The 16,589-nt window shown below is 27.6% G+C and overlaps 2 protein-coding genes across 2 annotated transcripts; both read left to right on the plus strand.

The window, feature by feature from the left end:
• Nucleotides 1-3,029: 3,029 nt before the first annotated feature.
• Nucleotides 3,030-5,088, plus strand: LOC149518880 (F-box/kelch-repeat protein SKIP30-like). Its single transcript, XM_089761494.1, has one exon. The coding sequence runs from the start codon at nt 3,625-3,627 to the stop codon at nt 4,726-4,728; it is 1,104 nt and encodes a 367-aa protein (XP_089617620.1). The 5' UTR covers nt 3,030-3,624; the 3' UTR covers nt 4,729-5,088.
• A 6,712-nt stretch (nt 5,089-11,800) lies between these two features.
• LOC111282895 (uncharacterized) lies at nt 11,801-16,536 on the plus strand. Its single transcript, XM_022871178.2, has 2 exons — nt 11,801-12,500; nt 15,973-16,536. Exons 1-2 carry the CDS (start codon nt 12,231-12,233, stop codon nt 16,132-16,134), a joined length of 432 nt encoding a protein of 143 aa, XP_022726913.1. The 5' UTR covers nt 11,801-12,230; the 3' UTR covers nt 16,135-16,536.
• Nucleotides 16,537-16,589: the final 53 nt, after the last annotated feature.

The following is a 16,589-nucleotide window of genomic DNA, read 5'->3' on the forward strand; positions in this document are numbered from 1 at the left end:
AGGATCATTTCTTTATATCAAGCACATTGGCGTTTTGCCCCAATAATTTCTCTTCATTTTTTTTTTTTTTTTGGAGCATATTGGCATCTTGTCCCATCAATTTTCTTCATTTTTTTTTATTTTTTCATTTGTTAAAAAGACTTGTCCATAAAAGGGCTTTTCCCCTCAGAATGAACAAATTTCTTAAACTTTGCCCTTTAGTGTGGGGTGATCCTTAGTTAGGGTTTCTCAAAACAAGCTTTCAATAGCCTCAAATAGGGTAGCAAGGGATAATTTTATTTTTTGAAAGATAGAAGAAATATGGTCATTTCTCATTTCAAACATAAATATTTTTCGTAAAAAATATTTACTGGTTAAGAGTAGATTTATGAATGGACAATTGCAAGAATCATATATTGCATTACTTCTGAAAATCTTCCCCTAGGTTTGTCCTATTATTCAATAGTTCCAATGGACCAACAATATTGAATTCATCAATCAAATGGTGTTTTCAAAGTCGAATCCTAAATTATTGTCATAACTGTCTAAACATTCATTATTTGGAATAAAAAAAATGGGTATGGGAAAATGTATGAAAAGGTAAAAGTAAATAATGGGTATTCACACAAAAGAAAAATATTATGAAAATGCATCAAGCATGTCACTTTATTAAAATGATGAAAAACAAAATGAAATCCAAGTACATAAAATAATATCCATATTTTCAAGTAGTCTAAGATGATAAGCAGTTTCAATCAATCTTTCTCAAAATTATACCCCTAGATGATTGGGTGATGGGTTACCACTGGTATTGGATATAGTGTTTCCACTAGTATCAAAATTTATCAACCTTTCTTTGATCAAACTTTGCATTATATGTTTCAAAGGGATATAATTTTAGGTGGAATGACCCATCACTCCAAAATAATAGTCATAGTGAACAGTAGAGTCGTACCATTTAAGATCGGGAGGTTCGAGTTATTTTACAAGAATGGGAGCAAACAAATGGTTCATATAAAGCTCTTGATATAGTTCAGTATAGCTCATGGGAATAGGGTTAAATGTAGGCTTTTCCCTATTTTGTGATTCTTGTGCACTACTTGTTAGGGTAGTGGGATGAATTGAGGGCCTAAGAAGAGATGGATAAGAAGATCATCAAGTTGATTGGTAGAGTATAACAGAAACATGACTTGTAGAAGAATAATATGTGGGTAGGTTTGTTGAGGGTAGTTTTTGGATTGCTGTCTGTCGAAACTCACAATTTGAGTCTCACTTTTTTTTTTATGCATCTTTTTAGCAGCAGATGATTCTTTTTCTTTTAGTTTACCACTTTTGATGGTATTTTCGATGATCTCACCTAAAATCACCATATCAACAAAATTCTTAGTGAAGTTTAAGGTTTCTATTGAAAGAAGAAAAAAAGGATTAGGATTTTGATTTTAATTGCTTTCATTGACGAAATTTCCATAAGTAATCCAAATTTTTTAATTAATTTCATTTATTTTATATCAAATAAGTGTTTTAATTTTTTTTCAAAAAATTATTTACTGATGAAAAATGTTTGTCAATAATTTGTCGGTAAAGACTTTATTGACAGATTTTTTTAGTTGGCAAATCTCGTGCCAATTTGCCAACTTCTTGTGTCAATATCACCTACGGAATACGAACGAAAAAAATTTTATCAGTATTCCGTTGGTAAATCCACAGTAATTTTTTTTATGATCTGTCGATAAATTGTCGATAATTATTGACAAAAAAATTTCATAGGTAAAAATCCATCGACATTAAATAATTTTCTAGCAGTGATAACGCTAGTCCGAGATGTCAAAGTAAATGATATAATAAAAGTTAGAGTACTAAAATGATAATTTTATTTTTTAGGTGTTAAACTAACAAAAAGTTTATAGCAAAAAGTCCATTTTTATATTTAACCTACTTAAAAATGAAAATGGAAAGATAACATATGTATATGAAATATTTAAGAACCCAATAACTTAACATTTTGGAGTGAAGTGGTATCAAACATATATGTATAACATATTGTAGTCTATATAAAACTCTAATATATATTTTTTAAAATTAGGTATATTATTTATAATAAATTAAAAAATAAAGTTTAATATATAAATATTTTAATAAAAATTTTAAAAAATAAGGGAGAGAAAATAAATTATAAAATATAATAAAACAGGATTGGAATTTCAAAATTTGTATAAAGATAAAATGATCATATAAACAGTGTTTCTATTTCTGACCATAAAGAATAGTTATTACCTTGGGGTGGTAGACTAGCTATTCTCCCTCCATGGAAAATAAGAGTTGAACGGCTATCCATGGAATAGTTATTCTATCAATCAAACCATGACATTACTGTTGACAATGAAATAAGGAGAGAATGGAATAGGCCTTCCCTCTAACCAAACATGCATTAAGTACTTTTATTTTGCCTTAAATGTATCTCTCTAACTTCGACCCTCATTAATTTGAGTGATCATGTTAGCATAGCCAGAGGCTACAGATCTGTAAGCACATGATCCCAGGCTCTCATTCTGGGCCCGTCGACAGAAGAAGCCCTCTTCCTTTGTTGGGCTGTTGGCCTCGGCCATATTTTATAGAAAAATAAAATCACTGTGGTTGAATAAAAGAATTGTTCTTGTAAAGTCCGGTGGGCTTATTGTAGGGAACTTGTAAACATCGACAACAAATAGCACGTTCGTTAATAATTGGGCAAAGAAGGAAGGTGATCCGAGGGCTGTTCTTCTGATCTCTAAATTGGTGTCAATTAATTCCATCTACATTTTCTACTTCTCACGTACCTAAGTCAAGAGGACTCAAAAGAAAATCCTAATTTGTTTTTCGAATAAACAAAATAATTACGGGTCCTGGGGGCCTTCTTGTATCCTTAGCAACTTCTAATTTGAATCAGGTGATCAGGTCAGAATTTCACATTCACTATTTGAGTTAGCCTAAAAAAAAAAAAAAAAGGTGTTTGACCAATAGATAAAGCCCTTTTTAGTTCCGGAAAGAATGTTCATGTTGAGTTTTCAAGGGATCATTGGAAGGTTGATCAATATATTTGGGAGATTTCACCTAAAAGACCAAAATTGTAGATCCTTATTAAGATAATTGCACATAAAAATAAAAAACTATAAGATGAACTTGAAATTTAATTTGTTTGATTTATATAATATTTTTAAAAAGTGATATTTAACGGAATTTTTTACAAACTGTAATTTTTTTTTTAATCTCAAATTGTGATTTTTTTTTTTGTAAAAATAATTCAAAGATTAATTATAATTAACTCTCCCCGAGGATAATATAAACAAAAAAGGAACTTCAAATCTCATGAATAATAAATAAAGAAAAGAGGGAATGATTTTTTGGCATCCCTCTTTTTCATAAAGATTGACCAAGGATCAGATACACCAAAAACACTATGAAGACAAACAAGAAAAACATAGATTTTCCCCCCATGAGATCCGAAGCACTAACCAATCCTCCTTACCTACCGCATGTCGATAAAATCACAAGCTATCCATCTCTTGGTTTAATCCGCCAGGCTTCCTATATCTTCCCCTCTATGCCACACCATCCAATTCCCCCTTCCACTTCACATTTACCACTTCCAGGCTACCTAGCTAGTTCATGGGTTCCTTTTCCCCTCTAGCCCCTCCTCCGTTCATTCCCGAAAATCCTTTCACGAATTATCGCATCTATACTTCTTTTTGTTCCAATGATTTATTGGCAACCTCAAACATGTCCAATTGGCTTGAATGTTACGACCCTTCGATCAACTCTTGGCATCGCGTGGGCAGAATTCCTGAACTGTTAGAGAATCATGTGCGAAAGGGTTTTTCCATGGTCTCAATCGGTAACTCAATCTATATTATTGGTGGCTGGCTTTGTCGCAAGTATCCAGGCCATGACCCTTCCGAAATTGTCGAGGATGATCTTGAGGTCCTCTCCTCTGTCATACGCTATGATGTTTGCAATGGCGTGTGGTCCAAGTGTGCGCCACTTAGCATCGCACGCTTCGATTTTGCTTGCACTGTGTGCGACAACAAAATCTATGTGGCAGGTGGACAGTGCACATTAGGCATCGCACGTGGCACCTCATCGGCTGAGGTATATGACCCTGCACGTGACGAGTGGAAACCATTGCCTGACATGAGCGTGTTGAGGTATAAGTGCGTGGCGGTAACATGGAAAGGGAAAATCCACGTGGTAGGGGGGTTTGCTGAGAAGGCAGATATGGATAAGTTGCCATGGAACCCGATTGGAAGATGTTCAGCTGAGGTGTACGATTCGGTTAACGCCAAGTGGGATCTTGTGATAGGGATGTGGCAATTGGACGTGCCACCTAATCAAATTGTGGCTGTCGACGAAAAGCTTTATAGCTCAGGGGATTGTCTAAATGCTTGGAAAGGTTACATTGAGGCTTATGATGGAAAAATATGGAATGAGGTTGACGGATCACACTTGGAAACATTATCTTCACCAATTTCCGTATCAGATGCAAATTGGCCTCCAATCAAACGGCTATACATTACCATGGCACCAATCGGTACCCATTTGTTCTTCTTGGCCGGATATAGGAAGCCAGGGGAGGTCTCTAGGTTGATGTCGCTTGTCCATGTGTTTGACACATCAGCCAACAGGGATGCATGGAGGAGCTTGGAGCCCAAAGAAGAGGAAGGAGAAAAGGAGCTTTGTGGCCAAGGTTGCGTTGTTATTCTTCGCAACTCATAGCCATACATCAATGTCCCATGCAAAAAGTAAACCTACCTATTTAAAAGAATCATTCATACTTAAATATTGAGAGTTGAAATTCTTGAATTTTCTCGCTCCACCAACTAAACCTTTCCCACGCAAGAATGCCATGTCATTTGCCATCCTATCAAGAATTCTCAATGTTTGTTATGTCTGCCATTTGTCAATTCCTAATTAGCTTCACAATTCCATGTCATCCCTTATCAAATCATATTCATTTCCATGTGTAGGCCTTTTATTGGTTGTTTTTTGGTGTAAATATATTGGTCAAATTATGCGAAAGGTCCTTGTACTCTATTAAAATTTAAAATTTAATCTATATATTATAATTCTTGTAAATTTAATCCTGATACTATTTTGATTTGACAATATTAACTTAATCACTAATTTTGTCAATTTTTTACTTTTAAATATGCTAACATAATCATTGACTTGATAACGTGATTTTTTATTTTATTGATATAATATTGACTTTATGGATATGACAATTTTGATGAATGAAATTAATTAAATAATACATATAAACACTTTATTTCATCCGGGTTTAATATCGAATGATCTAAATAATTATCTTGCTCGGATTGGAGGTCGTTGGATCTCAAACAGACTCATTCACTAAGTATTTGGGGTTTGTGCCCAAAAGGGTAATATTTGGGGCTTAGGACACGAACAGCTCATTTTGCTAGGGTTAGGACCTAGCGGCTTTTTTATGGTTTTGTTTTAAGGACATTGAAGAATGATTGAATATAAAAAAGGAATGAAATAAAAAATTTTTAGAGATTAACTAAGAAACCATGACTGTTTAAAATTGGAAACACGATCAAACAACCATTGACATTAATCAGACTGAAATAAAATCCTAAGATTCAAGTATGGATTGAATTGTTTAAATCCTTAAAAAATCTATTAAAAAGAGCCTTATAAATCAATCACAAATTCACATTCAAAAGAGGGGAGATTTTTCGGTGGAAGCTTTGAATTCTTTTGAATTTTTTGAGTAGGTTTTAGGATTTTTATTTTTTAAATTTTTTGAATTTGGGGAAAATAAAGAAGCAAGCTCTTTGGGTTTTGTGATTTTAGTTCTGGAATCTTGGTTTTGAGGGAAAAGTTTTGGTTTTAAAGTTTGATTGTGGATTGAAATTTCTGGTGTTGGAAATTTCTAGTGTTGTTTGATTTTTTTTTTAATCTAAAAATATTTGTGAAAGATTTCAATTTTTCTAAGTTTAGGAAGATTTTAAAAAAATTCTAGGCTTAAATATTTATTATTAAAATTATTAATATCCAAAATAATTAAATTTTAATATAAAAAATACTTAAAATAAAACTATTTATTATTCCTTACATTAACATTTTAAAATATTTAAAATAGTATTACTATTCTTAAAATATTATTTTTATTAATATTACAATAATAATAGTTATATTTTATATTGAAAGTATCTATTATTAAATCATAATAAAGATCTTTTTTATTTATATTTATTATTAATATAGTAATATAAATACCCTAATAAATAAAATATAAAATTATATATTTTAAACTAAAAAAAAAACTATTAAAAATATTCATATTAAGAAAATCATATTATTATATTTTTAAAAATTAATTATTAAAACAATAAAATATTATTATATTTGTCATTATTTATTATTAAAATAATAATATAATACTATTCGTTATTGAAATATTGAAAATATTAATATTTAATAATATATAAAATAAAAATATTAAAAATTGAAATATCAAAAGACTTTTAATGATAATATTTTAATTTTTTTAATTAAAATTAAATAAATATTTTATTAATAATATAATAATATTTTAAGTTGAATCAACTCAAGTTTTCATCTTAAAATATTAAATTCAAAGTTTTACTTGAGTAGAGTAAACTATAAAAATATTTAAAATTAAATATTAAAATACTTTTAATATTAATATTTTTATTTTTAAGTAAAATTAAATAAAAATATTATTTATTAATATAATAATATTTTATGTCAGATAAAATTAAATTTGAGCTTAAAAAACAATCATGTACAAGATCCAATTTAAGTATAATTATATTCAAATAAATTAATAAATAATTTTACTCCTAAACAATTTTTTTTATTGAAAATTATCTTAAAAAAGAAAAAATAATTTATAAAAAAAATTATCTTATTGATCAATAAGTTATTTTTTATTAATCACTCAATTTTTTATCAAATAAATACATGAAAAAATAAAAATTATTTTTCAAAAATCATTTTTTATCAAAACAAACTGAACCTAAATTTGGTATTGTGCTCATTTGGGCTCGTGCATTCTGAGAGCGCTCCTCCAAGTATAAACCCTCCAAACATATTTAACAAAAGTAACTTGAAATTGTGGTCCTTCGAAAATGAGTTACTGTGACTTTTGAAATACGTTATATTTTCAACGTGGTTAACGAAAATCATTAGTAGAATAATCTAAATTAAAATAATTATATATCCATAATTAAAGGAGACAATTGCTATTTAATTCTGTAAAATTTATATTCATTAGTTAAAATTAAAATTCATACTTAATAGCATATATTATTGCATTTTAAAAAGAGAAAAAAATCTCTTAGAGTAATAACCCACTTGTAAACTTAAAAAAAAAAAAAAGTATAAATTTATCCACTCAAAAACTAATGGAGCAATATTTCAAAAAAACTGAAAGTGGTATTGAATATAATAAAATTTTCATTTAAAATGTTGAAGATCTATGACTGAGTAGTTGAATTAATATATTTTTTACAAAAGATGTTATAATTTAAAGATAAAAAAAAATTAGAAATATTAAAATTTGAATTACAAATTTATTAAAATTATTTTTAAAAAATAATTATAAAATAATTGAAATAAATTTTAATTTAATTAAATTGATATTTAAGTCGAGGTGAATTATTTTTTTATTACGAATATCCAATATTTTTATATTTTTTAGAGATCAAAGATAGATTTGATAATTCGTATATTTATGTTATGTTTTATATATATAATGATACGAATTATTGAAATATGAATATAATATGAATTATAAAACATATTTAAATTTTAAACACAAATATGACACGTTTATTATACGTGTTATATACGACACGACACGATTAATATATATAATTGATTCATTTAAATACGACACGAATAAACATGACTTAATATTGATACATATGAATAGATACGACTAATACAGATATATAATAATAAACACAATTAACATAAATATGTACAAGAACATGATTAAAATAATAAATAACTATAAATTATCCATAAATTATAATTTAATAAACTTAATATATTAATAATATAAAAAAGTACTTACATATTAAAAAAATTTAATACCCATTAATATGTATTTAATATGTATTTAAAATTTAATATATATTACATAACTATATTAATTTTTAATATCAAATTCAAAATGATAAACTATTAAAAATTAAAAATAAAATAATAATGTATAGGACTAAAATTAATATTATTATTATTATTATAAACAAATAATGTTATAATAATTATTAAATGAGAATCATAATTAAATATTTAAAATAATTTATACATGATATTAAATAGTTAATTAAAAGATTAAAAATTAAAACAATCTTTATATATTATATTAAATTAAAATAAATATAAAAAATATGTTAAACGTGTTAAATATGTTAAAAGTATTAAACATGTTAAAATATGACAAAATTAAATTAAATATATTATTTGTATCACGTCACATGCTTAGACTCGTTAACACATATAAGATAAATTTTGTGATATTAAAATTTGTATCGATACGAACAAGCATGAAACATGTTTTTTTAAAATACATATATAATTTTTTTTATGTCATTTTCATATTAAATTATTATATCTTGTTTAAAATTATCAAATCTAATAAAAGGAAGTGAGTCCATTTCATATATAATAAAGGCCCACTCAAAACTGGGCCCAGTTTCTCAAATAGTGGGCCCGGAATTTCATCACAAGACCCAACCATCTTTCCTGTCTTTTACTATGCCATCAAAAGAAGAGAAAGAAAGCCTATGAATTGTTATAAAATAAAAAATAATTAAAAAAAAAAAAAGACTATAATGAATATGACGGAACGAAGAAAAAGTGATTCACGTGAGCCCAAAACTCGCACAGGCCAACTGGTGGCCCCACACCATTCCAACGGATGATCTACCTTTAATGGTGACCGAAATTAGAGATGGTGGGTGCAGATTTACTTCTCAGCTCCATTAACGTTATAATGATTAGATCAGCGGGGGTGGCAGGGTGACGGTCCAATGGGGGAACAAAATGTGGCATCATGGAATTAGTTGTAGTTTATTACACGTGTCCTAAGTGGTCCCCTTGTGGGAACTGTAAGCTCTTACACGGGAGGCACGTGAAGCTCCAAAGGTAGAATAGGACCACACGACGCATGGAAATTGAGTTTGATTCATAAGACTGTTAGTGTTATGCCCAAATCATTTCCTGTCCAGGATATTTAATAGTGGTAGATTATAATCACATCAAATTAAATTTCACCATAATAATAATAATATAAATAAAATATTAAAATTATCTTATATATCATTTGTTTTTATAGAATTTTTAAATTTTACAAACAAAATTAAAAAAATTAATTAATACTTTTAAGATATATTTTAAAAAGTCAAAAGTTTTATATATAATAAAAAAAGATACATGACATTCATCGTTTATATATACTTTCTTCAATGAATTAAAACATAATAATAACTATTAAATTTTTTATTTCTAATTTGAGCATTTTTATCATTTAATATTTTTATGAATTATTATTTTAAACATGTTGATTGAGTTTTTAAATTTTATAAATAATATTAAAAGGTTATCAAGTATCGTGTTTTTAATTATATTAATTTTTTATTTTTAATATATTTAAAAAATATGAATCAATTTTTTAATTTCTTATCTCAAATATAAAACCTTTAAAAATATATATAATAATTTTTTTATTTTTTATGCATACCGATAAAAAGAACTTAGAAAAGTCAATCATATCGTTAAAAAGTAGTTGTAAAACTCTACTTACAGATTGCACAAAATCATGATAAGAGAAGATAATAGTTTGAATTTGATCAAATTTGATTTAATTTTTTTAAATAATATATAATATTATAAATTTTTAAAATTTAATTCGAATTTAAATTAATTTTTTTAAATCAATTCATTTTGAATTGAATTTTATAAATTCGATTTGATTTAATTCATTAGTTTTTAAAATATGATTTTTTATATATTATTTTACTATAATTTTTAATATATTTAAATAATTTATATATAACATAATTATTTTATTTTATAAAAATTTAATATATATAAACTAATAAAAATACATAATTTAATTTTTTCTTTTTTTGTTTTTTACATTCCAATTCAAAATTCAATTGAAATTTAATAGATGTTTAATATCTGAACTTAATTCAAATAAAATAAAAAAATTGATTTAAATTAAATGGAATACTATAATTTTGAATTAATTTTGTTTTTTTTTTTTTTTCCTCATCCTTATTCGTGATAATGGTTCATTTAATATAATATTTTTATACAAAATATGGCATTTTGGAGGGCTTATAAATCAACTCTGATAAGATTTAGGATTCATTTAGATGAGTGGTAAGATTACTTCCGATAAGATTAAAAATAATAGTGAAAGTGAATTTAATTATTATAATAATAAGATTAAAATCAATGATAAAATATATATTTTGATATAAAAATAACGATGACAGTAAGATGAATTATAATAAAAAAATAAAATGATCATTAAGGATATTGGCTAAAAAAATATATGTAAAAAATTTTAAAATTTTAATATTTTGAAATTCATAAATAATTATTAAATTATTTTAAAATCAATAATAGTTTTTATTAATAAATAAATTAATAATTAATTATATAATAATAAAATTTATTTTTATATTAGAGTAACAAAATTACTTTATAATTTTTAAATAAAAAACTCAAAATCTAGAAAAAAAATCAGAATGAAAAGTTAAAAAGTGCTAACTTCAGAAAAAAAAAAAAAAAAAAAAAAGAAAAAGAAGAAGTTACCATTGGAGTTAAATGAAACCTTTTGACTCTAGTGATCAAAGAACAAAAATCCTAACACACCACAACATTATTTGAATATCAAAACTGCTGTTGGCTCAATTTTTCATTACAATTACATCACCACTGAAGGTTGGACGCAGACAAAATGCGGCCTTAAAGGAACCGCCTCATGCGGTGAGATCTTTTTTCTCGAGTGACATGGGTGAGTGCGGCATGGTCACGGACGTTAAGGCTTTACTCTTTCAAGTATCAAAAAAAGAATTGGCAAATCAAATTTGGAAACATAATTTCAATTTTTTTAAATAGGCAATGTCATTCGACTTCTTTTTTGCAGATCAAATACTGGTTTATTATAACGATATCGATATTTCAATTTTTTATCATGAACTAGTCCAACTTTGTATCAAAAAATATAAAGAAATCAAATGATCAACTGTTTGAACCAAAAGTTAGTAACCTATTTGAAATTACATATAGTTCAGATTATTTAAGTTAAGATTTTAAAATTCATTCACGGCTCAAAAAATTTTCTAAATTCTAACTTATGACAACGGCTCTTGTACAAGAAAAATAATAATATATAATCATAAAATTTATAATACTAATTTTCTTTTAAAGTAAAGGCTCTATTACTAGTTAAGTTGCCAGTAAGAGAGTATAATTACTAGCATTTTTTTAGAAAATAATATATAATTATATATAATAGTTTTAAATATAACAACATGTGATATAAAAATTATATAAATATAAAAATTTTAATAAAAAATATATAAATTTAGTCAAAATAAAAAAATATATTTGATTTTATCGTATAATATAAACTTATACAATAAATTTCATATTTTGTACCTATTTATATAAAAATATATAATTACAGTTTTATATATTATATATATCGGGTCTATTTATTTGCCAAAAGCAGCAAACATTATGTGAGAGCTGAGTTCATGATATATGGTGCCCTTTGCAATCTACTAACCAAAAAAGGCACTCTTTTCCAACCTGAGGTAATCTATTGTTCCCCACTCCCAAACTCTCACTTTTTTCATCGCCTCTCCTTTATGGGCAAAGAACATTACTTTAGAAGCACAAGCTTGATACAACTATATTGGTAAAGCCTTAACGAAAAAGATTAATCATCTGTCTCAACTCTCAGTCTCAACAACTACTGTTTTGGTCATTTGTTCAATTTCCAGTTTGAGAAAGTTTATCACCAAACCCATGCATGTCATAATGAAGAAAACCATACATGGGATTGCTCTCTGATATCTATTCTTCCCTAGCCTGTTTTTCCGATTTCTCTTTTTGGGGTTCTTGTTTTCCTTGTTTCTGCTCTGTTTACTGTGTAATGTGAGAAAGAGAGGGTGGTGGCTGCTTATAAGCTTGGTTTTCTGATGGGTGCTGAAGATTACTGGGAAATGGTGGCACCAACAGTGGCTCCATTGAATTTAGAGAAGGAAGAGCACTGGAGACGTTTTGACAACTCAGTGAATGCTGTTTCCTTTGGTTTTGTAGCCACCGCAATTCTTATATCAATGTTCCTTGTTATGGCTATCTTTGAGAGATTTCTCAGGTCGAGATCATTGTCCTCCAATACTAGAACCCTTACTGATCTCGAGTCTCCGACAACTTTCAATAGCAAGCTTGAGTACCCTTCTCCCAAAGTAAGCTCTCTCTCTCTCTCTCTCTCTCTCTCTCTCTCTCTCTCTCACCCTTTGTTTTTTTTTTTTTCTATTCAAGTTTCAAAATCTACCAGAAGATTTTGTGTGGGTGTATGAAAGGGAGTGAAATGAGTGATCCAGAATATTAGAAAAAATATTAGAACATTAATGTAGTATTATTTTTTTCCCTTTTCCCTGATGAGGATGGTGGCTTTGCCATTTGATCTTTTCTGTCTGTTTAGCAGTGGTAATGAGTGGGCTTGGCAGCATGATTGTGACTCTTCTTTTGCATTCCTTTTTTTTGTGTAATCATAGCTAATTTGGTGGATCAGTTTTGACTGGTCATCACGCACAGTGCATTGTTGCATTAAAACGAATTGAATCGATTACTAGTATCATAAATTACATGTTTTTCTTCTTTTATTTCCCCCATATGTTTCGATCAAATTTTCTTGGATTGGCAAATATTTACTACTAGTATCGTTTATTTCTTGATGTCTTTGGTTCATAGTATATGTTTCTATTGTGGAAAACTTTCTTTTAGTCTTTGGATAAAACTCTTTTCCTTGGATAAAAAGGTTGATAGGAAGGACCAATCTTCTAAATGTACAGACACCATCTTATTTACATGGTCTCTATTTGATTACCCATGTTGCCATTCGTCCTTTTCTCATTCACTGATAATACCATGGATTTTTTTTTCACTTTGAACCAAAAATATAGTTTTTAAAGCTGCTTGTTTCTGCGAAAATTTTACATTAAAAGAAGAAAAAAAAAAGACAAGATGCATTTGTAACTTAAATCAAATTCAAAAAAATAGTTTGAGATATTGTGTTTATAAATTACATACTAAAACTAAAAAACTACTGTAGAGAATCTTGTCTGAATTCTTTTGTCAAGATTTAGCTTTCATATTTTCAGTTGTTTATCTCATTGTTGTTAATTTTGTTTCGGTATGACCTGTATCGGTTGATATATTTTAGTTATACTAAATATGACATATTTAAAATTAATTTTTTGTACCGAATTTGATATTGGATAATATTAGTTGTTTTTATTTATTTTGGTTGATTTCAGTGAATTTCGATCACATTGCATGTTTTGGCCTATAAGTGAATGTAAAATATATTTTATAATTTTTAATTTATCTTTTATTATTTGACTATTTTTAATCTAATAAAACTAAAACTAATAAATAAAATAACCCTTAAATTTGGAGTTTTTTGTTTTTTTATTGTAACTTTTTTTTTACACTTTATTTTTCCAAACTAAAATTCATAAGTATTTCAATCTATTTCAAGAAAAAAATTGTGCTTTCTCTCTAAAGTTTAAGAATCTAAAGCTAAAATTAATTTCTTTTTCATTTTTTTATTTTTATCTTAATATATTTTTACATGAAAAAGTACTTATTTAAATATCATTTGATTCTTATTTAAATATCATTTGATTAGATTAACTGTTTTAATCCAAACCAAAATTCATAAGTATTTCAATCTATTTGAGGAAAGCAATTGTGTTCCTTCTCTAAAGTTTAAGAATCCTAAAGCTAAAATTAATTTCTTTTCATTTTTTTATTTTTATCTTAATATATTTTTACATGAAAAAAAATACTCATTTAAGTATCATATAATCAGATTAAGTATTTAAAAATATCATAATAAATTAATAATATTATTTGTTAAATTTTTAAACTTATTTATTTCGTTTTTTAAAATATTGTATATTTATTTTGCATTAGAAGTATTATTATGTTAGAGATTCATGTATATTTATAAATATACATGTATTAAACTAAACAATCTGAAATAATATATCGAAACAATTGATACTGACATATATCACTTTTTTAAAGAAAACCAAAACGTTTTAGTTACGATATTAATGACTTTAGTTTATCTGCCAACAATCATAGTTTTCTTAAACCTTAATCTATTTGTTTTCTTTGAACGAAGAACTAACGTATTTAACTATACTTATTATTTTTCTACAGTGTCAATATTTTATAACACAGGTACACAGATAAGCATGATCTATGTGTTGTCCTGTGGGTTCATTAGGGCAAGTGGGAGCATTATCCATCAACAGCATGTGATTTTTGTCTCAAATGTCATACATACTGACAGGCAGACTTGAAGTCTTTGCCTAACTTTGTTTAATTTGATATCTAAATCCTTCGATTGTGATTGTATTGCTTAGTCATTTTGACTTTTTGAGGTTCCATCTAATCAGGGTTGCAAATAAAGGTCATAATGAATACAGCCTCATAACCTTAGCATTAATGAATACTTCCTCTCATTGCCATCCCAACAATTGTCCATTTGCATTAAGTGCATTGACAAAATGTTCAAGCTATGCATACGGAATTGTCGTTCAGATGCAATTTTTGGGAATACCATTGGCCAACATCGTCACCCGATGTGTTACTAAATTGAAGTATAAAGGCATGGCTTCACTTGTCCCTGTTCAATTGTTAGTTTAATATTATATTATCTTTGATTGCTACTAGTTCTACCTATTTTCAATGTACACTGTCATCTGGTTGTTAGAATCCCTTGATTTGTGGAAAAGGTGGAAAAATCTGCATATCTTAATATGCTAATGCTATGCTTCTATCCCGGGAGTGACAAACTCATCCTTTTGTCTCTTTTATGGTTTCCAACTACCTTTGGTAATGGAAGAACAATCAAATAAAAAATTCAGCCATCATTAAGTCTTTGTCTGGATTTCGGTACGTATTTCATGTTCACTTATTCTACTTCTCTTACTTATTTAGAATTATTTGGTGACTAATTTGTCTGGAATAGGGACTTAAATTTCATAAAAGATTTGTTTGATTTTTTTAAAATTAATTAGATATTACTTGATGGAAATGAAAACTTGCAAGAGAATAATTTTAAGAGAAAAAAGATTCTAGATAAGCAAGTTAATAGACTTATAAATTATGTATGAGAGAAAAATGTAAAAAAGTTATGAGATTTTATAAGATAAATATCTCAGGATTAGAAGAGATTGAGATGATTCTTATGAGTGTGAATGATTATTATATTTGTGAGTAGATTATAAGAGATTGAGAGAATTTACATGAGTACTTGTTTGTTTAAATTAAAAATATTTTATAGGACTAGAGGAGAATTTCTATAAATATTGATTGTAAGTGAGTGATTGATTTTTTATTGGTTTGACTTGATTGTAAATTATGTACAATTAGTGGATTTGTTTTCTCACTATATAAGCCATTTTAGGTTAGGCTAAATGTTAAATTATTATTTCCTGTATAAATGATTTATAATTTGATTATGCTTCCGCTTGCTTGATTATTTGATTGATTTTGGGCTTTTAGTTTGACATGAATTGCACATTAACCCTATAACAAGGCTTTACTTCTCGATCACTTAATTTGTATCCCCTATCCTCATTGGCACTGCATATGGTTGCCTGTTTTGTTCGTTAAATGTTTATTTATATGTTCTTGCAGGTGACAATTTATGCCAATGGGGTATCAGTTCTGATGCCTGGTGAGGAAACTCCTACTTTCATTGCCCATCCTGCTCCTGCACCATGCCTGCCAGAGCGCATCTTGAAGCCTCTGCATCAACAACAGAAGCAAAGCATTAGTGTGTCCTCAAGCTCAAGGTGAAAATAGCATTGCATGAAATGATGAAAATAAAGCAGCTGAGTAGTAGAGAACCAGGGGTTTTTTCACAATTTTTTTTATTGATGCCATCTATGAAATTCAAGTTCGCTACTAGTGAACCCAGAATGTCCTGAAAGGAAAATGGGTGCCCAGAGATTGCCTTTTGATATTTACATTTGTATTTGAAGAAAAATGAAATGTCGATTAGCGTCTGTAAAACCATCCATGGAAAACTAGAGACTAAAAGGTGAGATCGATGCTCCATTTAACATTATAGTGACAAGAATTTTAGTGCTTCAGTTATAGTATCAAAATCCATGGTAAGAACACAGCACTAGAGTGGAGGAATTGTCTAATTCCATGCAATGCAACCTTCTTTGCAGATGAACCATTGTGCAACCTAAGCCCATAGCCTTGCTTACTAAAAAGCCAAAAGCTTATGCCTAAAAATGTGCTGA

The sequence above is a fragment of the Durio zibethinus genome, chromosome 5 (genome assembly GCF_047325235.1).
Source record: "Durio zibethinus cultivar Kanyao isolate XHJ-2024 chromosome 5, ASM4732523v1, whole genome shotgun sequence".
Taxonomy (NCBI): Eukaryota; Viridiplantae; Streptophyta; class Magnoliopsida; order Malvales; family Malvaceae; genus Durio; species Durio zibethinus.

Coding starts and splice junctions, on each gene's coding strand:
- LOC149518880 (XM_089761494.1), top strand. CDS start 3,625: ATGGGTTCCTTTTCCCCTCTAGCCCCTCCTCCGTTCATTCCCGAAAAT.
- LOC111282895 (XM_022871178.2), top strand. CDS start 12,231: ATGGGTGCTGAAGATTACTGGGAAATGGTGGCACCAACAGTGGCTCCA. Junction 12,501..15,972: donor TTGAGTACCCTTCTCCCAAA/GTAAGCTCTCTC, acceptor ATGTTCTTGCAG/GTGACAATTTATGCCAATGG.